Genomic DNA, 17,618 nt, shown 5'->3' with positions numbered 1-17,618 from the left:
TCAAGTAGTTACTCAGTTTTCCTCACAAGCGCACTCGCCATCAGCGGTCAGCAGACCAGTCACCTATCCAAGTGCTAGCGAAGCCCGACAGCGCTTAACTTCGGTGATCTGACGGGAACTAGTATTACCACTGTGGCAAGGCTTTTGGCATATGGTCTGCAATGCCTCTGAAATTATTACCAGATATATTCCGCATTTTCATCCTTGACCTATTTGTTAACCGCTGATAGGTCAGGTTCACACACAAAGCACACCTCTGGCAAGACGCAATCAATACCTTCACTGCGCGATAACAACGGTGAAGTCACTGATGACAGTGCCACTAAAGCAGAGTTATTAAAAACGTTTTTCCGAAACTCCTTCACCAAAGAAGACGAAGTAAATATTCCTGAATTCCAATCAAGAACAACTGCCAAGATGAGAAATATAGAAGTAGATATCCTCGGTATAACAAAGCAGCTTAAATCACTTAATAAAGGCAAGGCCTACGGCCCAGATTGTATACCAGTCAGGTTCCTCTCAGAGTGTGCTGATAAAATAGCTCCATATTTAGCAATTATATACAACCACTCGCTCACAGTAAGATACGTATCTAAAGACTGGAAAATTGTTCAAGTCACACCAATACCCAAAAAGGGTAGTAGGAGTAATCTGCTGAATTACAGGCCTATATCACTAACGTCGATTTACAGTAGGGTTTTAGAACATATACTGTATTCGAACATTATGAAGTACCTCGAAGAAAACAATTTATTGGCATATAGTCTGCACGGATTCAGAAAATATCGTTCTTGTGAAACACAACTAGCTCTTTATACTCATGAAGTAATAAGTGCTATCGACAGGGGATGTCAAATTGGTTCCATATTTTTAGATTTCCAGAAGGCTTTCGACACCGTTCCTCACAAGCGTATTCTAACCGAACTGCGTGCTTAAATAGTATCGCCTCAGTTGTGCGACTGGATTCGTGATTTCCTGTCAGAAAGGTCACAGTTTGTAGTAATAAACGGAAAGTCATCGAGTAAAACAGAAGTAATTTCCGGCGTTATAGGCCCTCCATTGTTCCTAATGTACATGAACGACGTAGGGGACAATCTGAGTGGCCGTCTTAGATTGTTTGCAGATGATGCTGTCATTTACCGTCTTGTAAAGTCATCAGATGACCAAAACGACTTGCAAAATGATTTAGATAAGATATCTGTATGGTGCGAAAAGTGCCAATTGACCCTGAATAAAGAAAAGTGAGAAGTTATTCACATGAGTACTAAAAGAAATCCGCTAAATTTCGATTACGCGATAAGTCACACAAATCTGAGGGCTGTAAATTCAACTAAATACTTAGGGATTACAATTACAAATAACCTAAATTGGAACGATCACATAGATAATATTGTGGGTAGAGCAAACCAAAGACTGCGATTCATTGGCAGAACACTTAGAAGGTGCAACAGGTCTACCAAAGAGACTGCTTACACTACGCTTGTCCGCCCTATTCTGGAGTACTGCTGTGCGGTGTGGGATCCGCATCAGGTGGGACTGACGGATGACATCGAAAAAGTACAAAGAAGGGCAGCTCGTTTTGTATTATCGCGAAATAGGGGAGATAGTGTCACAGACATGATACGTGAATTGGAGTGGCAATCATTAAAACAAAGGCGTTTTTCGCTGCTACGGGATCTTCTCATGAAATTTCAATCACCAGATTCCTCCTCCGATTGTGAAAACATTCTGTTGGCACCCAACTACATAGGGAGAAATGATCATCACGATAAAACAAGAGAAATCAGGGCTCGCACGGAAATATTTAAGTGCTCGTTTTTCCCGCGTGCCGTTCGAGAGTGGAACGGTAGAGAGACAGCATGAAGGTGGTTCATTGAACCCTCTACCAGGCACTTTATTGTGAATAGCAGAGTAATCACGTAGATGTAGATGAAGTTTCATAGCGACCCATTAAAGATACAAATGGTTTGCTGCAGTTGTACATCTACATCAGTACTCCGCAACACCCCTGGTGGTAGGTGGTGCATGTAGTCGTGGTGCTGATCCATGCCCCCCCCCCCCCCCCCTCCTTTCCCTGTCCCATTCGCGAATTGCACGTTGAAAGAACGATTGTCGGGAAGCCTCCATGTTAGATCTATCTTCTCGAATTTTCTCGTTGTGGTCATTTCACGAAACGTGTGTGAGACAAAATAATATATTGGCCGACGCTTCCGGGAATGTACTCTATGGAAACTTCAATAGTAAAACTTGCCGTGAAGCACAACTTCTCTCTTGTAGCCTCTGTCACTAGAGTTTTTTGAGTATTTCCGCAATGCTCTCAAACGGCCCTACGATCCTGTGACGAAACGCGGCGCTCTTTCTTGCATCTTCTTCATCTCTTCTGTCAGCCCTATTTGATAAGGGACCCAGGTTAATGAGCAATACCCAAGAATCGGTCAAACAATTGCATTGTAACCCTCTTCTTTAGCAGACGAATTACATTTTCTTAAGTTTGTTCCCGTGAACCTCAGTAGAGCCTCTGATTTTCCTACTATTTCTTTTAAGTTGTCGTTCCACTTAAGGATGCTCTAGATAGATACTCCTATATATTTTACTGTTTCTACTATTTCCAGCAATATTTGATCAATAGTGTAGTTGTCTGACTCGGAGCGAACGGCTGCCGATGATGTCTGTACGTTAGGGACGGTCTCTAGATATGCGGGAGGCAACAGAATACCACCGCAAATTATTTTCCCATTATGAAGTAGTGTCCATTTTATATTTAGAATATCGCTTCCTCTCATGTTAAATAAATATCCGAAGTAATCTCCCACTCGGATCTACAGAGGAGCGGGTATGAAAACTTGAAAGAAGGCGTAGTATCAAAGCAAGGATTAGTACCTGGATGCCAGAACACTGTGACAAGCAGGAAAACTAGAAAACCTTAAGAGAGAGGGCGAATAGAACAATACGAACTTTGTAGGAGTTTAAGGTAAGATGCGATGGATGCGGAAATTGCAGTTACATGAATACATAATACAGGGTCTGTCCCAAAAGTTCCCAAAATGAGTTTTTTAAATCATTTGTTCAATATTAGTTTACAATCTGTTCAGCACTTTCCAAATTATTCTTCCCCTGCTTCGATGCGCTATTGCTAACGCTTCACCCAACCACTGAAGGCGCCCTGGAAGCCGTCAATCAGAATCTCCCTTAGTTTGGTGGTCGAAGCTACTTTTGCCGCTTCCAGCGGCCCATGCCGAGTTTCTATCATGGTTCTTTTGATCCTTGGCAACAAAAAGAAGTCCGTTGGTACCAGATTGGGGTTTTACGGCGGCAGGGGCAGTGATGCCACACCCATTTTGGCCAGCAACTCGGAAACAATGAGCGCGGTGTAGCCTGATGCATTGTCATGGTGCACGTGCCAATTGTCGCAAATTTCTATTCGGATGCGTCGAATCCTGTTACACAACCGTTTGAGCATTTGACAGTAAAACTGCTTGTTGGCTATTTGTCAAAATGGTTCAAATGGCTCTGAGCACTATGGGACTCAACTTCTGGTGTCATCAGTCCCCTAGAACTTTGAACTACTTAAACCTAACTAAGGACATCACACACATCCATGCCCGAGGCAGGATTCGAACCTGCGACCGTCCGCTCGGCCACCGCGGCCGGCGACTATTCGTCCTTGTGGTACAAATTCACTGTGAACCACATCTTTTCTGCCAAAAAAACGCGATGAGCATTGCCTTGATTCGCAATTTCATCACCCCTGCTTTTTTTGGGTGAGGAAACTCTTTGGTGTGCGACCCACTGCGCTGACACTTTGATTCGGGATCATACTCAAAAATCGACGTCTTGTCCACTGCGATCACTCTGTCCAAATATTCTGGGTCCGTTTCATAGCGTTCACACAATTCCTGGCACTTCAACAAACTCTGCTCCTTCGTATCATTCGCCAGGACTTTACGCACCATTTTCGCACAGACTCTCCTCATTTGAGGTTCCTCAATTAAAATGCGGTGAACGATTGTTTCGGGTATTCCACACTCCTCTGCAATCATCTGAACACTTAATCGTCTGTCCTTGTCCACAACTTGACTCACTTTTTGCACCGAGTGGTCCGTTTGTGATGTCGACGGGCGTCCCGAGCGGTCAACGCCGTTGACGGGCTGCCAACCTTCCCAGAACATGAAGTTTTGGCTTTGTTTCATCGCCCTGTCACTGCAGGCTCCCTGAAACATTTCGAGCGCCTCCTACCCGTTTTTTCCCAATTTCACACAGAACTTGATTGCATAACGCCGCTCCAAAAACTAGTCCCTTGTTTCCTCGACGAGTGTGCAGTAGATACCTCTGCACAGAGCGTGACTCTGCCTTAACAACTGCCCGCAGGCACTGATGCCGGTCTAGTTTCGATCTCCTACCAACTTCTCTGCCCAAAGCTCCACCCCATCAGCCAGAGTTGCCAACTACCAAAAATCATTCTGGGAACTTTTGGGGCACACCCTGTATACTACTCAGGAGGACAAATAAAAAGAAGAAATAGAGTAGGGGTGATGATGACGCAGGAACTGGCTAAGTGTATGGAAAATGTAGATTATGCAAGTGACAGGGTTACTGGTGAAGGCTGAAAGGAGTAAAAAAAAGTTATATTAATTATTCGCATGCATATAACAACCTCAGAACATGATGAGCAACTCATAAAGGAAACAATTAGCCCCATAGAGAAAGTAATGGATGAGAATCAAGAATGCAGCAAAATAGTAATGAGCAATTGGAAAGTCATTGTGGGAGATGAGAAGTAGGAAACCACAGTAGGCAGTCATGGTTTTGGAAGTAGGAATCACAGAGGTGAACGGCTTATTGACTTCTACAGGGAAAGACAGCTAGTAGTTCAAGCATCACAATAGGAGGATCTACACTTGGAAATGTCCAGGGGATAAATATAGAAACCAAATCGATTTTCGACTTGTGAAAGGAAGGTATAGAAATGGAACCAAAAAGATGCACACTTTACCAGGTGCAGATATTATTAGCGACAATGATTTACTTATGGCAGGCATAGAAATAAAAATTTAAAAAAAAGCTGAAGATAGCTGCCATGGTGAAGCAGTGGAACCTAGAGAAGATAAGATCCAGGAGAGAAAGAATTCTGGAAATGCTCTCACTTGAACTCATTCACACATTACTAGACAAAGGACCATCTGAAAGTGTCAACGAGTATTAGAATATGTTGAAAGGCGGAATCTTACAAAGGGGACAGAAAAGTATGGGATATGTAAACTGGAAAAGGGCTAAAAAGTCTTGAGTCACACAGGAAATAATTTAGAAGATGGAGGAGAGAAGGAAATTAAAAAACAAAAACAATGAAGATGCAAGAAAACTGTACAGAAGACTGAATAACGCATTGCACAGAGAAACAGAACAGGCCAGGGAAAAATGGCTAAAAGAGGAGTGCGAATCAACTGAAGAACTGGAGAGAGGGGAAAACACGATTTACTGTACAACTGAGTAAACACTACTACATAGGATCAAAACAGACCAAGAGGTACTTTTATGGAAATTATCAGCAAAGATAAAAATTTAGTGTACAAATATCGTGAGGACGTCCTTCAGGGAGGTTAAGACTATTTAAAGGAGCTATATGATACAGACTGCAAATCAACAAGTGTGAACTTCACCCCGCGAACAGCGTAAATGACAACGAGAAGGAACCAACAATCATAGAGAAAAAGTAATGAATGCAATAACAGCAAAGAAATGGGAAGTAGTAGATATGGTTACAGTACCAGGAAAAATACTAAAATACTTTAACCAAGGAGGACCAACATATATAGCGAGGTTACGTAACAAAATATATGGCAGTGGTGAATGGTCAGAAAACTTTCTGTCAACAGTAATGATTCCAGTACCAAAGAAATAAGGAACCAAGAGGTGCAGTGAGCACAGGACAAATGTTAGCCTTATTTCACATTCTCCCAAAGCTATGTTAAGAATCATTAATAAATGACTGGAAGAGCTGATGGAGGAGAATCTACCAAAAGAACAGTTTGTTTGTAGATAGAATACAGGCGCAAGGAATACAAAAGGATTCATGCGAGTTTTGGGTGAGCGGTTTACTGAAAGCGGAAGATATATATATATATATATATATATATATATATATATATATATATATATATATATATATATATATATATGCTTTTATTTTCTCTTGGTCCTCAGAATGGCAGATGTACTGGCATAATAAAATGAAAGACGGTAATATATCAGAATGCTGCTATAATTGTTAATTGCTAGACATTTTACATTAGCAATAAGCCTATTTCGGCATTATCGCCATCTTCAGGCACTTGCAACCAAATAGGCTTTGTTATAAGTTGTGAGATTATAACTAATAACAGTTTTGTTTCACTGTGTGCAAGTATTTACTTCCACACTGCATCATGGCGCTGTCGCTGTCTTATAATCTTACTGTTGCATAGGTCGTTTCCAAATGCAGCCAAGTTTTTAAATATTTATCTTAATCTCTATTAATTGCTATTATTCGCAGATGTTAAGTCAGGTCATACTGTTGTTGGTTTGACAGCTACGACTGACAGCTAATCCAGAGATGCTGTATGGTTTTATGCATATCATGCGCAGGAAGTACCCCATAGTGTGGTACCATAAAGCATCGCTGGATTAGCTGTCAATCGCAGCAAAACAAATCCACAATAGTATATCCGAGCGATAAGCTTATATCTCCAAACAACAGAAATTAACAGAGATTAAGATGAATATTTCAAAAATTATCTGCAGTTAGAAACGACTTATTCAACAGTAAGATTATAGGACAGCGACAACGTCACCATGCAATATGGAAGTAAGTACTAGCAGACAATAAAACAAAATTGTTATTAATTACAATGTTACAACTTTTAACAAGGCGTATTTGGTTGCAGAGAGCCTGAAGACGGCATTAATGCCGATGTAGGCCTACTGCTAATGTAAAATGTCTAGCAGTTAACAATTATAGCAGCATTCTGATATATTTCCGTCTTTTATTTTATCACCTATATATGTGTTATATAGACTTGGAAAAGACCTTGGACAGTGAGGTTTGGGACAGACTCATAAGCTTGCAACTATAATTAGGGAAAATAGAGTGATATGGAAAACCAGACGCCTTATGATATCATTATATTTACATCGAAAGGTGTCACTAAAAGTGAGAGAAGAACGTTCCAACTGGATAGAACTAGGAAAAGGAGTAAGACAAGACTGCTGTCTGTCTCCTACACTTTTCAGTCTGTACTTAGAAAATATGATTAACTATTGCCCACCAGACGACTAGGGGGAAATAATTGGAGGAAGAACAATATGGTGTTTGAGGTTTGCAGACGATATGGTCTTCCTAGCAACAGATAAACAACAGTTACAGATTATACTGGATACCTCTGAAGCTAAAGGAAAGGAAAAAAAAGTAATGGCACTAGGAGGAAATAAAAAGGTGAAGATAATACTGAATGGAGAAGTATTAGAACATGTGCAAAGGCTTAAATACCTGGGAAGCTGGATAGAAAGCGACTGGATGAGCAACACAGAAATTAAAACAAGGAAAGAAATGACGAAAGAGACGTTTTATAAGAAAAGGAGAATTTTCTACAGCAATGTGGACAATGATTTGTGGAAAATGCTAATAAAATGTTTTGTATGGAGTTACCTTTTGTATAATGCTGAAGCGTGGCCAGTGAGGAAGAAAGAAGAGCAAGGCTGGAGGCTTTTGAGATGTGGACATGGCGGAAGATGGAAATAGTAAGTTGGACGGATGGAGTGAAAAATGAAGGGGTACTGAGAGGAGTGGATGTAATAAAAAGAAGGAAACGAAACTACAATGGACATATATTAAAAAAGAATGAGGGGGCTTATGAAAACGGTCTTATGAGAGTATGTGAATTGAAAGAGGAGACAAGGGGGGAAGAGATTTCAGATCTTGGATGATGTAGCAGACACAGCAATACTAAGAAGGAAGCAACGGATTGCGGGAAATGGAGACGCAAAGGACATCATAATATGGCAGTAAAATGGTTATGAGCGCAATTGTTTCGTAGCGGATTTTTTTGCTTATGCGCAATATGTTACATTTATTTACGCTCCGAGTCAACTGCCAGTCTCTACAGCTGTCATCAATCCTCTATAGTTCCTTTTGCTAATCGTTATTGTTTTCTGGCGTTGCTATCTTCTGACAGACAATCGCATCATCTGCAGACAACCTTAAAGAGATACCGAAACATTCCGCTAGATGATTTACATGCATTGTAAACAGCAATGGTCCTATCTCATTTCCCTGGAATTCCTGAAAACGGGACTGGCCTGCGCTTTTTTCCAGGCACCAGGCACACTTCGGTGTTCCAGCGACCTAAGATAAACTGCTGCTAGAAGAGTATATAGTTCTTTCACATAATCTCTGTAGAAACTTACTGATATCTCATCTAGCCCTGATACCTTTTCACTGAATTAAGTTGTGGCCACTGTGGCGGGTTTGGAGCAAGGCTACTAGTGGTCAGGAAAGGCTGCAGTTCACCATCCTCGGCGCGGTTGCAAGCGGCTTGGTGGGTTAGCACCAGGAGATGGTCGACGTGTCATCATGTAAACTGTGTTTACAGATAATATTCCACTGTAGCCAGAATGCATCAGTTGTGGTGCCAGGTGGTGGACAACGCCCCAAAGGCGCAGGTCGGACGACGTGCTTGGGTCAGCAAGCGGCCCTCTGGGATGGCTAGCACCAGCTTCCCCATGGACAGCAGGCGGCTTGGCCAGCACTCTACACACGTGGCGCTGACTCAGGAACCAAGTAGGGCGGGTAGCGGCAGCTGGAGTAGCACCTGTGCCAGATGGAGGCAGCAGCGGCTCACAGTGGTGATGTGTGCCAGCACAGGGAGTCGATCAGCAACAGAGTTCGCCGCATATGGCGACCAAACACAGTGAATTCTGTTTGCATAGACGATAGCAGCTATGAGGCTAGGTGCTCAGTGCATGAACCATGGTCCCCCAAATGGAGGTGGCAAGTAGCAAATGGCAGTTAGTCATAAGGTAGCCCACCAGCTGGAAGGCGGCAAGTCTGCAGCAGTTGGACTTAGTGTGGATAGCAGACCCATGGCTAGTGAAGTCAGCGCCTAGCGATGGAATCGTCTTGAGCCACTTCCAGTCTTAGGTTGCCATAGAACTCCCCTCGTAGCTGGCTGCTGCCAGTGACTGAAAACTACATGTGTACAGTAATAAACAACTGTATGACTTTGGTCCACTAATGTTTCTGAAGTGTGCCACACCTCTCTTACAAGCTATAACAGAACCAAGGCGCCTTGTGTGGTTATAGGTCAGTTATGACGTTATGACTCCAGTGTTTCCTTTGTGTCTGCAATTTCACAGCTGTGGCTGTGCTAAGTGGTGTAGGAGATTCTCTTTTCACATGCCCTTGATGATAAGCCTGTAATAACTCAAATAAGGTTTCTTTCGCAAGAACACCTACCGAACCCTTGATGCCAGGGTTTCATATGTCATGACTTCTGTGGCATCTCCTGTGAAGTTGGTCACAGGGATCAGCTACTACATCAGGAGCAACGTGCCTCCTTCGTTCGATGATATACTCCACTGGATCGTAGATTAACAATAGCTCTTCAAGAAAATCTTGACAACACATCTCACAGTTTGAAATACATATACAACACTTTTTGATTTTTCTTATACGAATCACAAGGTCATTGGCTGTTTACCTACTAATCGTTATTTTCTAAGGCTGACCGTATCAAGTGACACCTGCAGCACTGTGAGTTTGTGTGTGTGTGTTTCCTGTACTAAGCAGAGTTAGAACCACTGAGACAAATGCCACTGCAACTTCGTGACGTTGATCATGACAGTATTGCATCTGTTCCGCAGTAATGCACCTTTCTTGAATTACTACTGACTCACTGAAGCCCCTCGTTTTCCAGTCTCTACAATGAATCACCATATCCTAATTATGTGGAACAAACTAATAAAACAGTAGTGCAAAGTTCTTTCCCCTTCAGACATTCCCCTACAAAATCATCCTGAACAACATATCGTCCTATTCAATTTATCTCTTATGCCTGTTTGTTTGGTAACTTCTTAACTCGCTGTCTTGATACATACGTCGGTACTCTGCTTTTACAGCAGAAGTTTACCTCACGTTTTCCTAGGAAATTCATCCATAAAATTAAGCTGATTCTTAACTACTACCAGCGCCCACTACGGCAGTTTCGCTTATTTCCCATACTATAATGCTGATTATGGTCTGACTCCATTCCACAGTGCTACGCTTCCTAGTGGTTCGAACTGAGTCTTAAAGACGTTGGTCGCTGTTGGCTCGTCGGATGAGCCTTCCACCAGTACGTCATTTACAACAGCTTCCCCAGTTGGAATAACGCACCGCCGAGTGCCACTGCATGCTGCCAAAGATCAGTTTTTGCATGACGTTTCCTTTTACCCACTGTAAACATTACATTTCAAATATCACAAATTTTACGAACTTCCTAACCCTTAGGTATACCTTCCTGAAAGAATTTAGCTTTGTTGGACCGATCACTTGTATTACAAGCACTTTTTCTTTCCTTTCCTCCTCCCCGCACACAGCGATTGCTGCGATGAACCTGGTGCAATATTCACCTTTAAATGTGATGTACCACCTCATTATCACAATATTTGCAACATAAGTAACATCATCACAGCCTCATGTGCATCCTACGCAGTAGCTACAACAAAATTGTCTGCATATATACTCTGGACGTATTTGCATGTGCAGAGGGGTCCAGGAAAATAGTCAGTACCAATGAAACAATATGACATGTCGTTACAATTCTTGCAAGGGGTAATGTTATTTTATGTGTTCAACGTGACCCTCATTAGCAGCCAAAAAAGTCGATGCCGCTGAGCTTTTGACCGAATTACGGCCGTCAGTGTTTCTGGTGTGATAGTCGCGCAAGACGCCTCGATGGTTTCTCGTAGCTCGTTCAGTGTAGCTGTCTTCGTTCATAAACTTCATTTTTTAAGTTCCCCCATTGGTAGAAGTCAAGAGTTGTAAGGTCTGGAGACCGTGGTGGGTACTCAACAGCTCCTCTTCACTGCGTGAAATAACAGTAGAAATAAATGTGGGACGAACAACGAATCTATCCGCTAGGGCAGCGCGGCGAAATTTGGAGTGAGTGGGCCATGGCAGCAGACAACCGACGCGAGAGCCCTTGCTAACAGCATGGCATCGCCTGCAGCGCCTCTCCTGGGTTCGTCACCATATCGGTTGGATCCTAGACGACTGGAAAACCGTCGCCTGATCAGATGATTCCCAGTTTCAGCTGATAAGAGCTGGTGGTTGGGTTCGAGTGTGGGGCAGACCACACGAAGCTATGGATCCATGTCGTCAACAAGTCACTGTGCGAGCTGATGATGGGTCCATAATGGCGTGGACTATGTTCACTTGGAATGGACTGGATCCTCTGATACAACTGAGCCGATCGTTGACTTACTTGGAGACCTTTTGCAGGACCATGGACTTCATATTCCCGAACAACAGCGTCATGTCACCGGTCCATAGTTATTCATGACTGGTTTGAAAAACGTTCAGGACATTTGAAGTGAATCATTTAGCTACCCAGATCGTCCGACATGAATCCCATCGAACATTTATGGGACGTAATAGAGAGATTAGTTAATCCACCAAGTCCAGCACCGGCAATGCTGTGGCAATATCTACAAGAGACTTCCAGCGACTTGTTGACTCCATGCCACGTCGAGTTGCTACACTACACGGGGCGAAAGGAGGTCCGACACGATATTAGCACGTATCCCATGACTTTTACAACCTCAATGTATACGTCGTACAATGATATATTCGTGCAGGGTACATTCGGCGGCGTATGTGGACACTGCCTGCAAAATATGTTGCGAGCAGAATTAGTAGCAAAAAAGCAATAAATTTCGAAGTCGTGCAATGCATGACATAAGCACTGAGATTCGTGAAAAACTGCGGAATTTTCACGAGTCTCAGTGTTTATCTCCTGAAATATGGTAGGTGGGTGGTTCTTACCTCCTCAGCGATTGCTGCTTGACAGTAAGGGATATGTGCACACAAGTTTCGTTGAAATCGGTCCATTGGTTTAGGAGGAGATGTGGAAAACACACACACATTTTTATAATGTGTATGCGAATGCTTCGAGATTTCTGTTTTCCTGACTGTCAGAATCTTCACCCATTGCCAAGTAAACCATAAGAGTGTGAATTCGAAGAAATGTGTTACTCCCTTAATTTATGTATGCCAATATATGTTAACCAAAAAACATTTATCCCATACGAGAAGTGAGCGAAGGGGCATGAAAAAAGATATAGATCAGAGAATAAGTAAATATTCCGAAATCGACGTTCATCATTTCTGGAACTTTTTAATTCAGAGAAAAAATATACTTCGTGTAATTATACCGTTTCCTCTGTTTACAGGGAGTCTACCACATCCACCGGTTTATGCTAAGAAGAATCACTCTAGAAAAATTCGTCGCGTTTCCTTACGGGAAGTACAAATTGTATTTCAAGGGACTGAAGGACGGCGAAAGATTAGCCTGTGCACAGGCACTTACTTCTGTCTACGAAGTTGAAAATTCCCAAGGTGAGGAACTGCTTCCTATTTAACTCTTGTTATCTACTACTTATATCTGTGCAAAGCATTAACTTCCACAGCCGAGGGTGTTCATGATCTTTAGAAAGGTGCAGACACCAATTAGGAATAGCGCTGATGGAATAAATTAAACTTACAAGCATATGGTTGGCAATGGAAGAAGAACTGCTTGCTTATAGTTACCGATCACTAGACTGTGCACTTTTGGCAATGATTAAGCCTCTAACTTGTCCACACTGTCTCAAGAAAAGAGAGCATTATTGGTGTCTGTTTTCTCTTGGTCTACATTATTATACGTCTTAGCTAGCAATATACTAAATAAGCGGTATATCTGAAGACTGAAAACAATTTATGTTAGTGCATACATGCATGCAGATGATAACTGATCATAACATCACGTCATAGTAATGGGCAGCAAATACAAACACAAACCCATAAAGATTTTTAGTAATATTCTTCTAAGCTATTCAGGTAAAAAAAGAAGAGGGAAGTATAGTTGCAAATATACTTATTTTTATTCCATCAATTTTCGGGTGTGCAGCCGCAAGAATTCTCCTTCATCTTCTAATATGAAGAGACACATACTTATTTTTATTGCGACTTTATCTTCTGCTATATGACGGCTTCCATAAGGTACAGATTAATCTTTACGTAGAAGCTACAGTATCGACTGACAGACACTGTATGATATGGTACAGAAGCCCTCTACTGGTAATCTCATCGGTGAGCTCAGCCCGCCCCGTAGTGCTGTTTGAGAACTGCAGTCAGCACACGACACTATTTCAAGGTTTCCACTTGCTCTCATTGTCTTGAAAGACACAAACATGACATTATGGGATACAAGCAGCCATCACAGTCATCTGCACTTATACAGATGCAAATAAGTAACAACACTCAACCTTCACCAAACTAAATGGATGTTGTGTGAAGAAATACGACACTTCTTTATCAGGTATACGAATACATGGTTTCGGCCGATATGCACTGACAAAACTCTTTCGAGCTTCCAGCCGCATCAAGTGATTTAAAGTGCACGAGCCTTCGGCCGACTACTCCTCGGTCATTGTCAAGTGGTGACAGTCAGTTCGTTGCTGCTACCGTTCGTATACAACCGAGGGCCACGAGAAAGACAGGCCGCGGCGCGTACGTCACGAAGGTAGTCCTGCGCTCGCTCGCTCGCTCAAATAAGCAGACAAACTACGTTTCTACACCTGTTAACTCATAACTAGGCGTGTCCGTACAAACTAAAACTGAATCTTCTACTGGAATCCGCTATTATGGAATCTTACTGCTATTAGTCCTATAATGATGGGAAGTCCATGCGCCTACTTATAATTTGTTACGGCTGCACTGGCGTACAATAAAATAAAATCATGCTAAAATGGATATCAGTTGCATAAGGCACTACTTCCAGCATGTAATGAGAACTGTTAAGCAGAAGAAACTAAATGCTATGAACACGCCGTTATACCATTTATATCGATTAAATTAAATTAAATTTTGCTGTAGTACTGTTAATCAGCAAGACTTCAGAATAGCATATTCCAGTGGAAGATGCAATTCTCGTTAGTACTTACACTCCCAGCTGCGAGTTAACAGGTTTAGAAACGCATTTTGTCTGCTGAGCTGAGAGAGCGAGCGAGTTCAGGACTACCTTCGCGACGTACGCGCCACGGCCTGTATTTCTCGTGGCCCTCGGTATACAACCCAGTGAGGTCACTGGGATTCACTTCAGCGCCATGTGAGGCAATGTTTTCGTAGCGCATCCGATGTGCCGATTGCCAGGCCGTGCTTAGTTACAGGCCATTTTAACTGAAGCTCTTCTCACAGATTTTTAAAAATGGTTCAAATGGCCCTGACCACGATGGCTCTTAACATCTGAGGTCATCAGCCCCCTAGAACTTAGAACTACTTAAACCTAACTGACCTACGGACATCACCCACATCCGTGCCCGAGACAGGATTCGAACCTGCGACCGTAGCAGTAGCGCTGTTCCGGACTGAAGCGACTAGAACCGCTCGCCCACCTCGGCCGGCTCACAGATTTTTATCTCGATCGTTTCTTTTATTACGCTATCCCGTAATCTATTAGGCCGTGTAATGACAAACGTTGTCGAATGCTGTACGGTGTCCAATTGCTAGAGCATGCTCTGCTACCGCTGACTTCTTAGGGTGCCGACGGCGAAAGCATCTCTCGTTCTCTACACGGCGTTGTTCGTAAGTACACACTGTCTATCTATCATAACACTGTCCACACCAACATGCTATCTTATATAGCCTTGGTGTTCAGACGCCTACGACGTCTATAATAGGCTTCGTGAGTTAATGAATTTTTGACAAACTGCCTATTGGCTTCTGTCTCGGGTTCTTCGGCCGACGTTCATCTAAGGATTTTTCTGACGTTTCGCCAGTACGAGTGCCTGGCATTGTCAAACCTTCACCCTCCATTGCCGGTGGTGAGCTGAAGCCGAGCTCGCGGCCGCAGACTATATGTACCTGGTGCGCCAACGTCCGAGGGCTTCTCCGCGGTCATTTAAGGTGCGGTTCTCCTCTTACTACTTGCGACGGTCGTTCGCTGCAGTACGGGAAGCCAGGATCCGTTTACCTTAAGGCTATCCTCTTTCTTGTTGAAACTGTTCGCCTGTTTTTGTATTTCTACAGCTTCTCTGAACAAGCGCGTGTGATAGTGCTTCTCTACAGCCAGAACTTCCGTGTCGGCGAATTTTATTACGTGGTCGGTCTCATTCAGTGCGTGCTATGCCACGGCCGATTTCTCCACCTGCCCCAACCTGCAATGTCGCTTATGCTCTTTGATCCTGGTGTTAAATGATCGTCCAGTCATTCCGACATAACTTTTCCGCATGTGCTGGGTATACGGTATATTCCCGACATTGCAAGTGGGTCTCTTTTCTCCTTCGCCGATCTAAGACACTCTTTGATCTTCCTTGTCGTTTGAAAATCGTCTTTACCCCATGTTTGCGCAATATACGGCCGATTCTGTCCGTTACACTGGGAATGTATGGCAGAAAGGCCGTACCCGACATTTCTTTTTCTGGTTCCTTACTTCGCCGAGTGTTTGGCTCTGTTACATTTCTAATGTAATTTGTGGAGTACCCCATTGCTCCTCAGAACAGTTTCCAGGTGTTGCATTTCTCCTTTGAGGTGTTGCGGCTCAAATATTCGTCCTGTTCTCGTTACGAGCGTACTAATCATGCCTCTTTTCTGGCTCGGGTGGTGGTTTGACAGTTTGTGCAGGTATCGGTCCGTGTGTGTCGGTTTTCGATACACGCTGTGTCCCAGGTTTTCGTCGTCCCTTGTGACCAGCACATCTAGAAATGGCAGTTTCTTGTCCTTTTCTACTTCCATGGTAAATGTTATGTTGGCATGGAGGCTGTTCAAGTGTCTTAGGAAGTCACCGAGCTGTTCTTCACCATGGCTCCACACCACGAAAGTATCATCGACGTACCTGTACCACACCTTAGGTTTGCAAGTCGCCGAGTCCAGTGCCTGTGCTTCGAATTGTTCCATGAAGATGTTGGCCACAACTGGACTGAGAGGACTACCCATGGCGACGCCTTCCAGCTGCTCGTAGAAATCGCCATTCCACGTGAAATGGCTCGTGGTGAGACATGCATGGAAGAGCTTTTTGATGTCTTGCGGGAACATGGAACCGATGTGCTCCAGAGCGTCACTGAGTGGCACTTTCGTAAATAACGAAACAACATCAAAGCTGACCAGGATGTCGTTTGGTGCAAGTTTCAGTTTCTTCAGCTTCTCAATGAAATGTCCTGAGTCCTTAATGTATGTGTCGGTCTTCCCCACGTGTGGCTGGAGCAGAGAGGCCAAGTGTTTTGCCAGTTTATACGTTGGTGAGCCAGGAGCGCTAACGATCGGTCTCAGTGGAACGTTGTTCTTATGGATCTTGGGTAATCCATACAGCCGAGGTGGTAGGGCTTCTGTGTTGCGCAGGTTTCTCTGTATGTCCGCCGGCAGAGAAGACGCCTTGATTAATCGATTCGTATTCCGTGTGATACGCTGCGTCGGATCAGTGCTTAGTTTTCGGTATGTCGACGGATATAATAGGTCTCGGATCTTTTGCACATAATCTTCGGTCTTCATTACGACGGTCGCATTCCCCTTATCGGCAGGCAGTACCAATCTACTCTTGTCGGCGTTGAGATTCTTAATGGCTTGTGCCTATTCTTTCTTCAGGTTGGAAGCTGGTGGTTTTGCACGGGGGAGTATCCTGGCTGTTTCAGTGCGTATTTCCTCTGCTCTTTCACAAGGGAGGGTCCGAATGGCTGCTTCGGTGTTGGCAATGATGTCCTCCATAGGTATAGTTCTCGGGATGATAGCGAAATTCCCTCCTTTTTGAAGAACAGGCACTTCCTCTTCGGTCAATTGTCGTTCAGTGAGGTTCACCACTGTGTGCGACATGTCGGGAATCGCCTTGTCGGTCTGCTTTCGGCATCTTTCAAACTTTTCCTTCTGCCGCTCGGTGCAGCGCTCGAGTTCGTTCTGCATGCTCCTGTGAGTGATGCTGTCGATCTTGTCCCAGTCGTACCGATGCATTATGTAAAATTAGTTGATTGAAAATGTCCAGAAGTTCCTGATCTGTTCTTGCCATGTCTCACGGAAGTTCTGGCTGTAGAGAAGCACTATCACACGCGCTTGTTCAGAGAAGCTGTATAAATACAAAAACAGGAGAACAGTTTCAACAAGAAAGAGGAAAGCCTTAAGGTAAACGGATCCTGGCTTCCCGTACTGTAGCGAACGACCGTCGCAGGTAGCAAGAGGAGAACCGCACCTTAAATGACCGCGGAGAAGCCCTCGGACGTTGGCGCACCAGGTACATATAGTCTGCGGCCGCGAGCTCGGCTCCAGTTCACCACCGGCAATGGAGGGTGAAGGTTTGACAGTGCCAGCCACTCGTGCTGGCGAAACGTCAGAAAAATCCTTAGATGAACGTCGGCCGAAGAAC

The 17,618-nt window shown here is 43.7% G+C and overlaps 1 protein-coding gene across 3 annotated transcripts in view; it reads left to right on the top strand.

Annotated features, from left to right (window-relative positions):
- The window catches only part of LOC124595642, a 212,817-nt gene that overhangs the window by 140,249 nt on the left and 54,950 nt on the right, over positions 1–17,618 (top strand). For all 3 annotated transcript variants that reach the window (XM_047134476.1, XM_047134475.1, XM_047134474.1), the window contains exon 4: positions 12,463–12,628. In XM_047134476.1, the coding sequence (XP_046990432.1) occupies positions 12,463–12,628 (166 nt within the window). The remainder of the gene's footprint in view (positions 1–12,462; positions 12,629–17,618) is intronic.

The sequence above is a fragment of the Schistocerca americana genome, chromosome 2, assembly GCF_021461395.2.
Source record: "Schistocerca americana isolate TAMUIC-IGC-003095 chromosome 2, iqSchAmer2.1, whole genome shotgun sequence".
Lineage (NCBI taxonomy): Eukaryota > Metazoa > Arthropoda > Insecta > Orthoptera > Acrididae > Schistocerca > Schistocerca americana.
The sequence above is the reverse complement of the archived record's forward strand: the minus strand, read 5'-3'. Positions and strand labels throughout refer to the sequence as shown.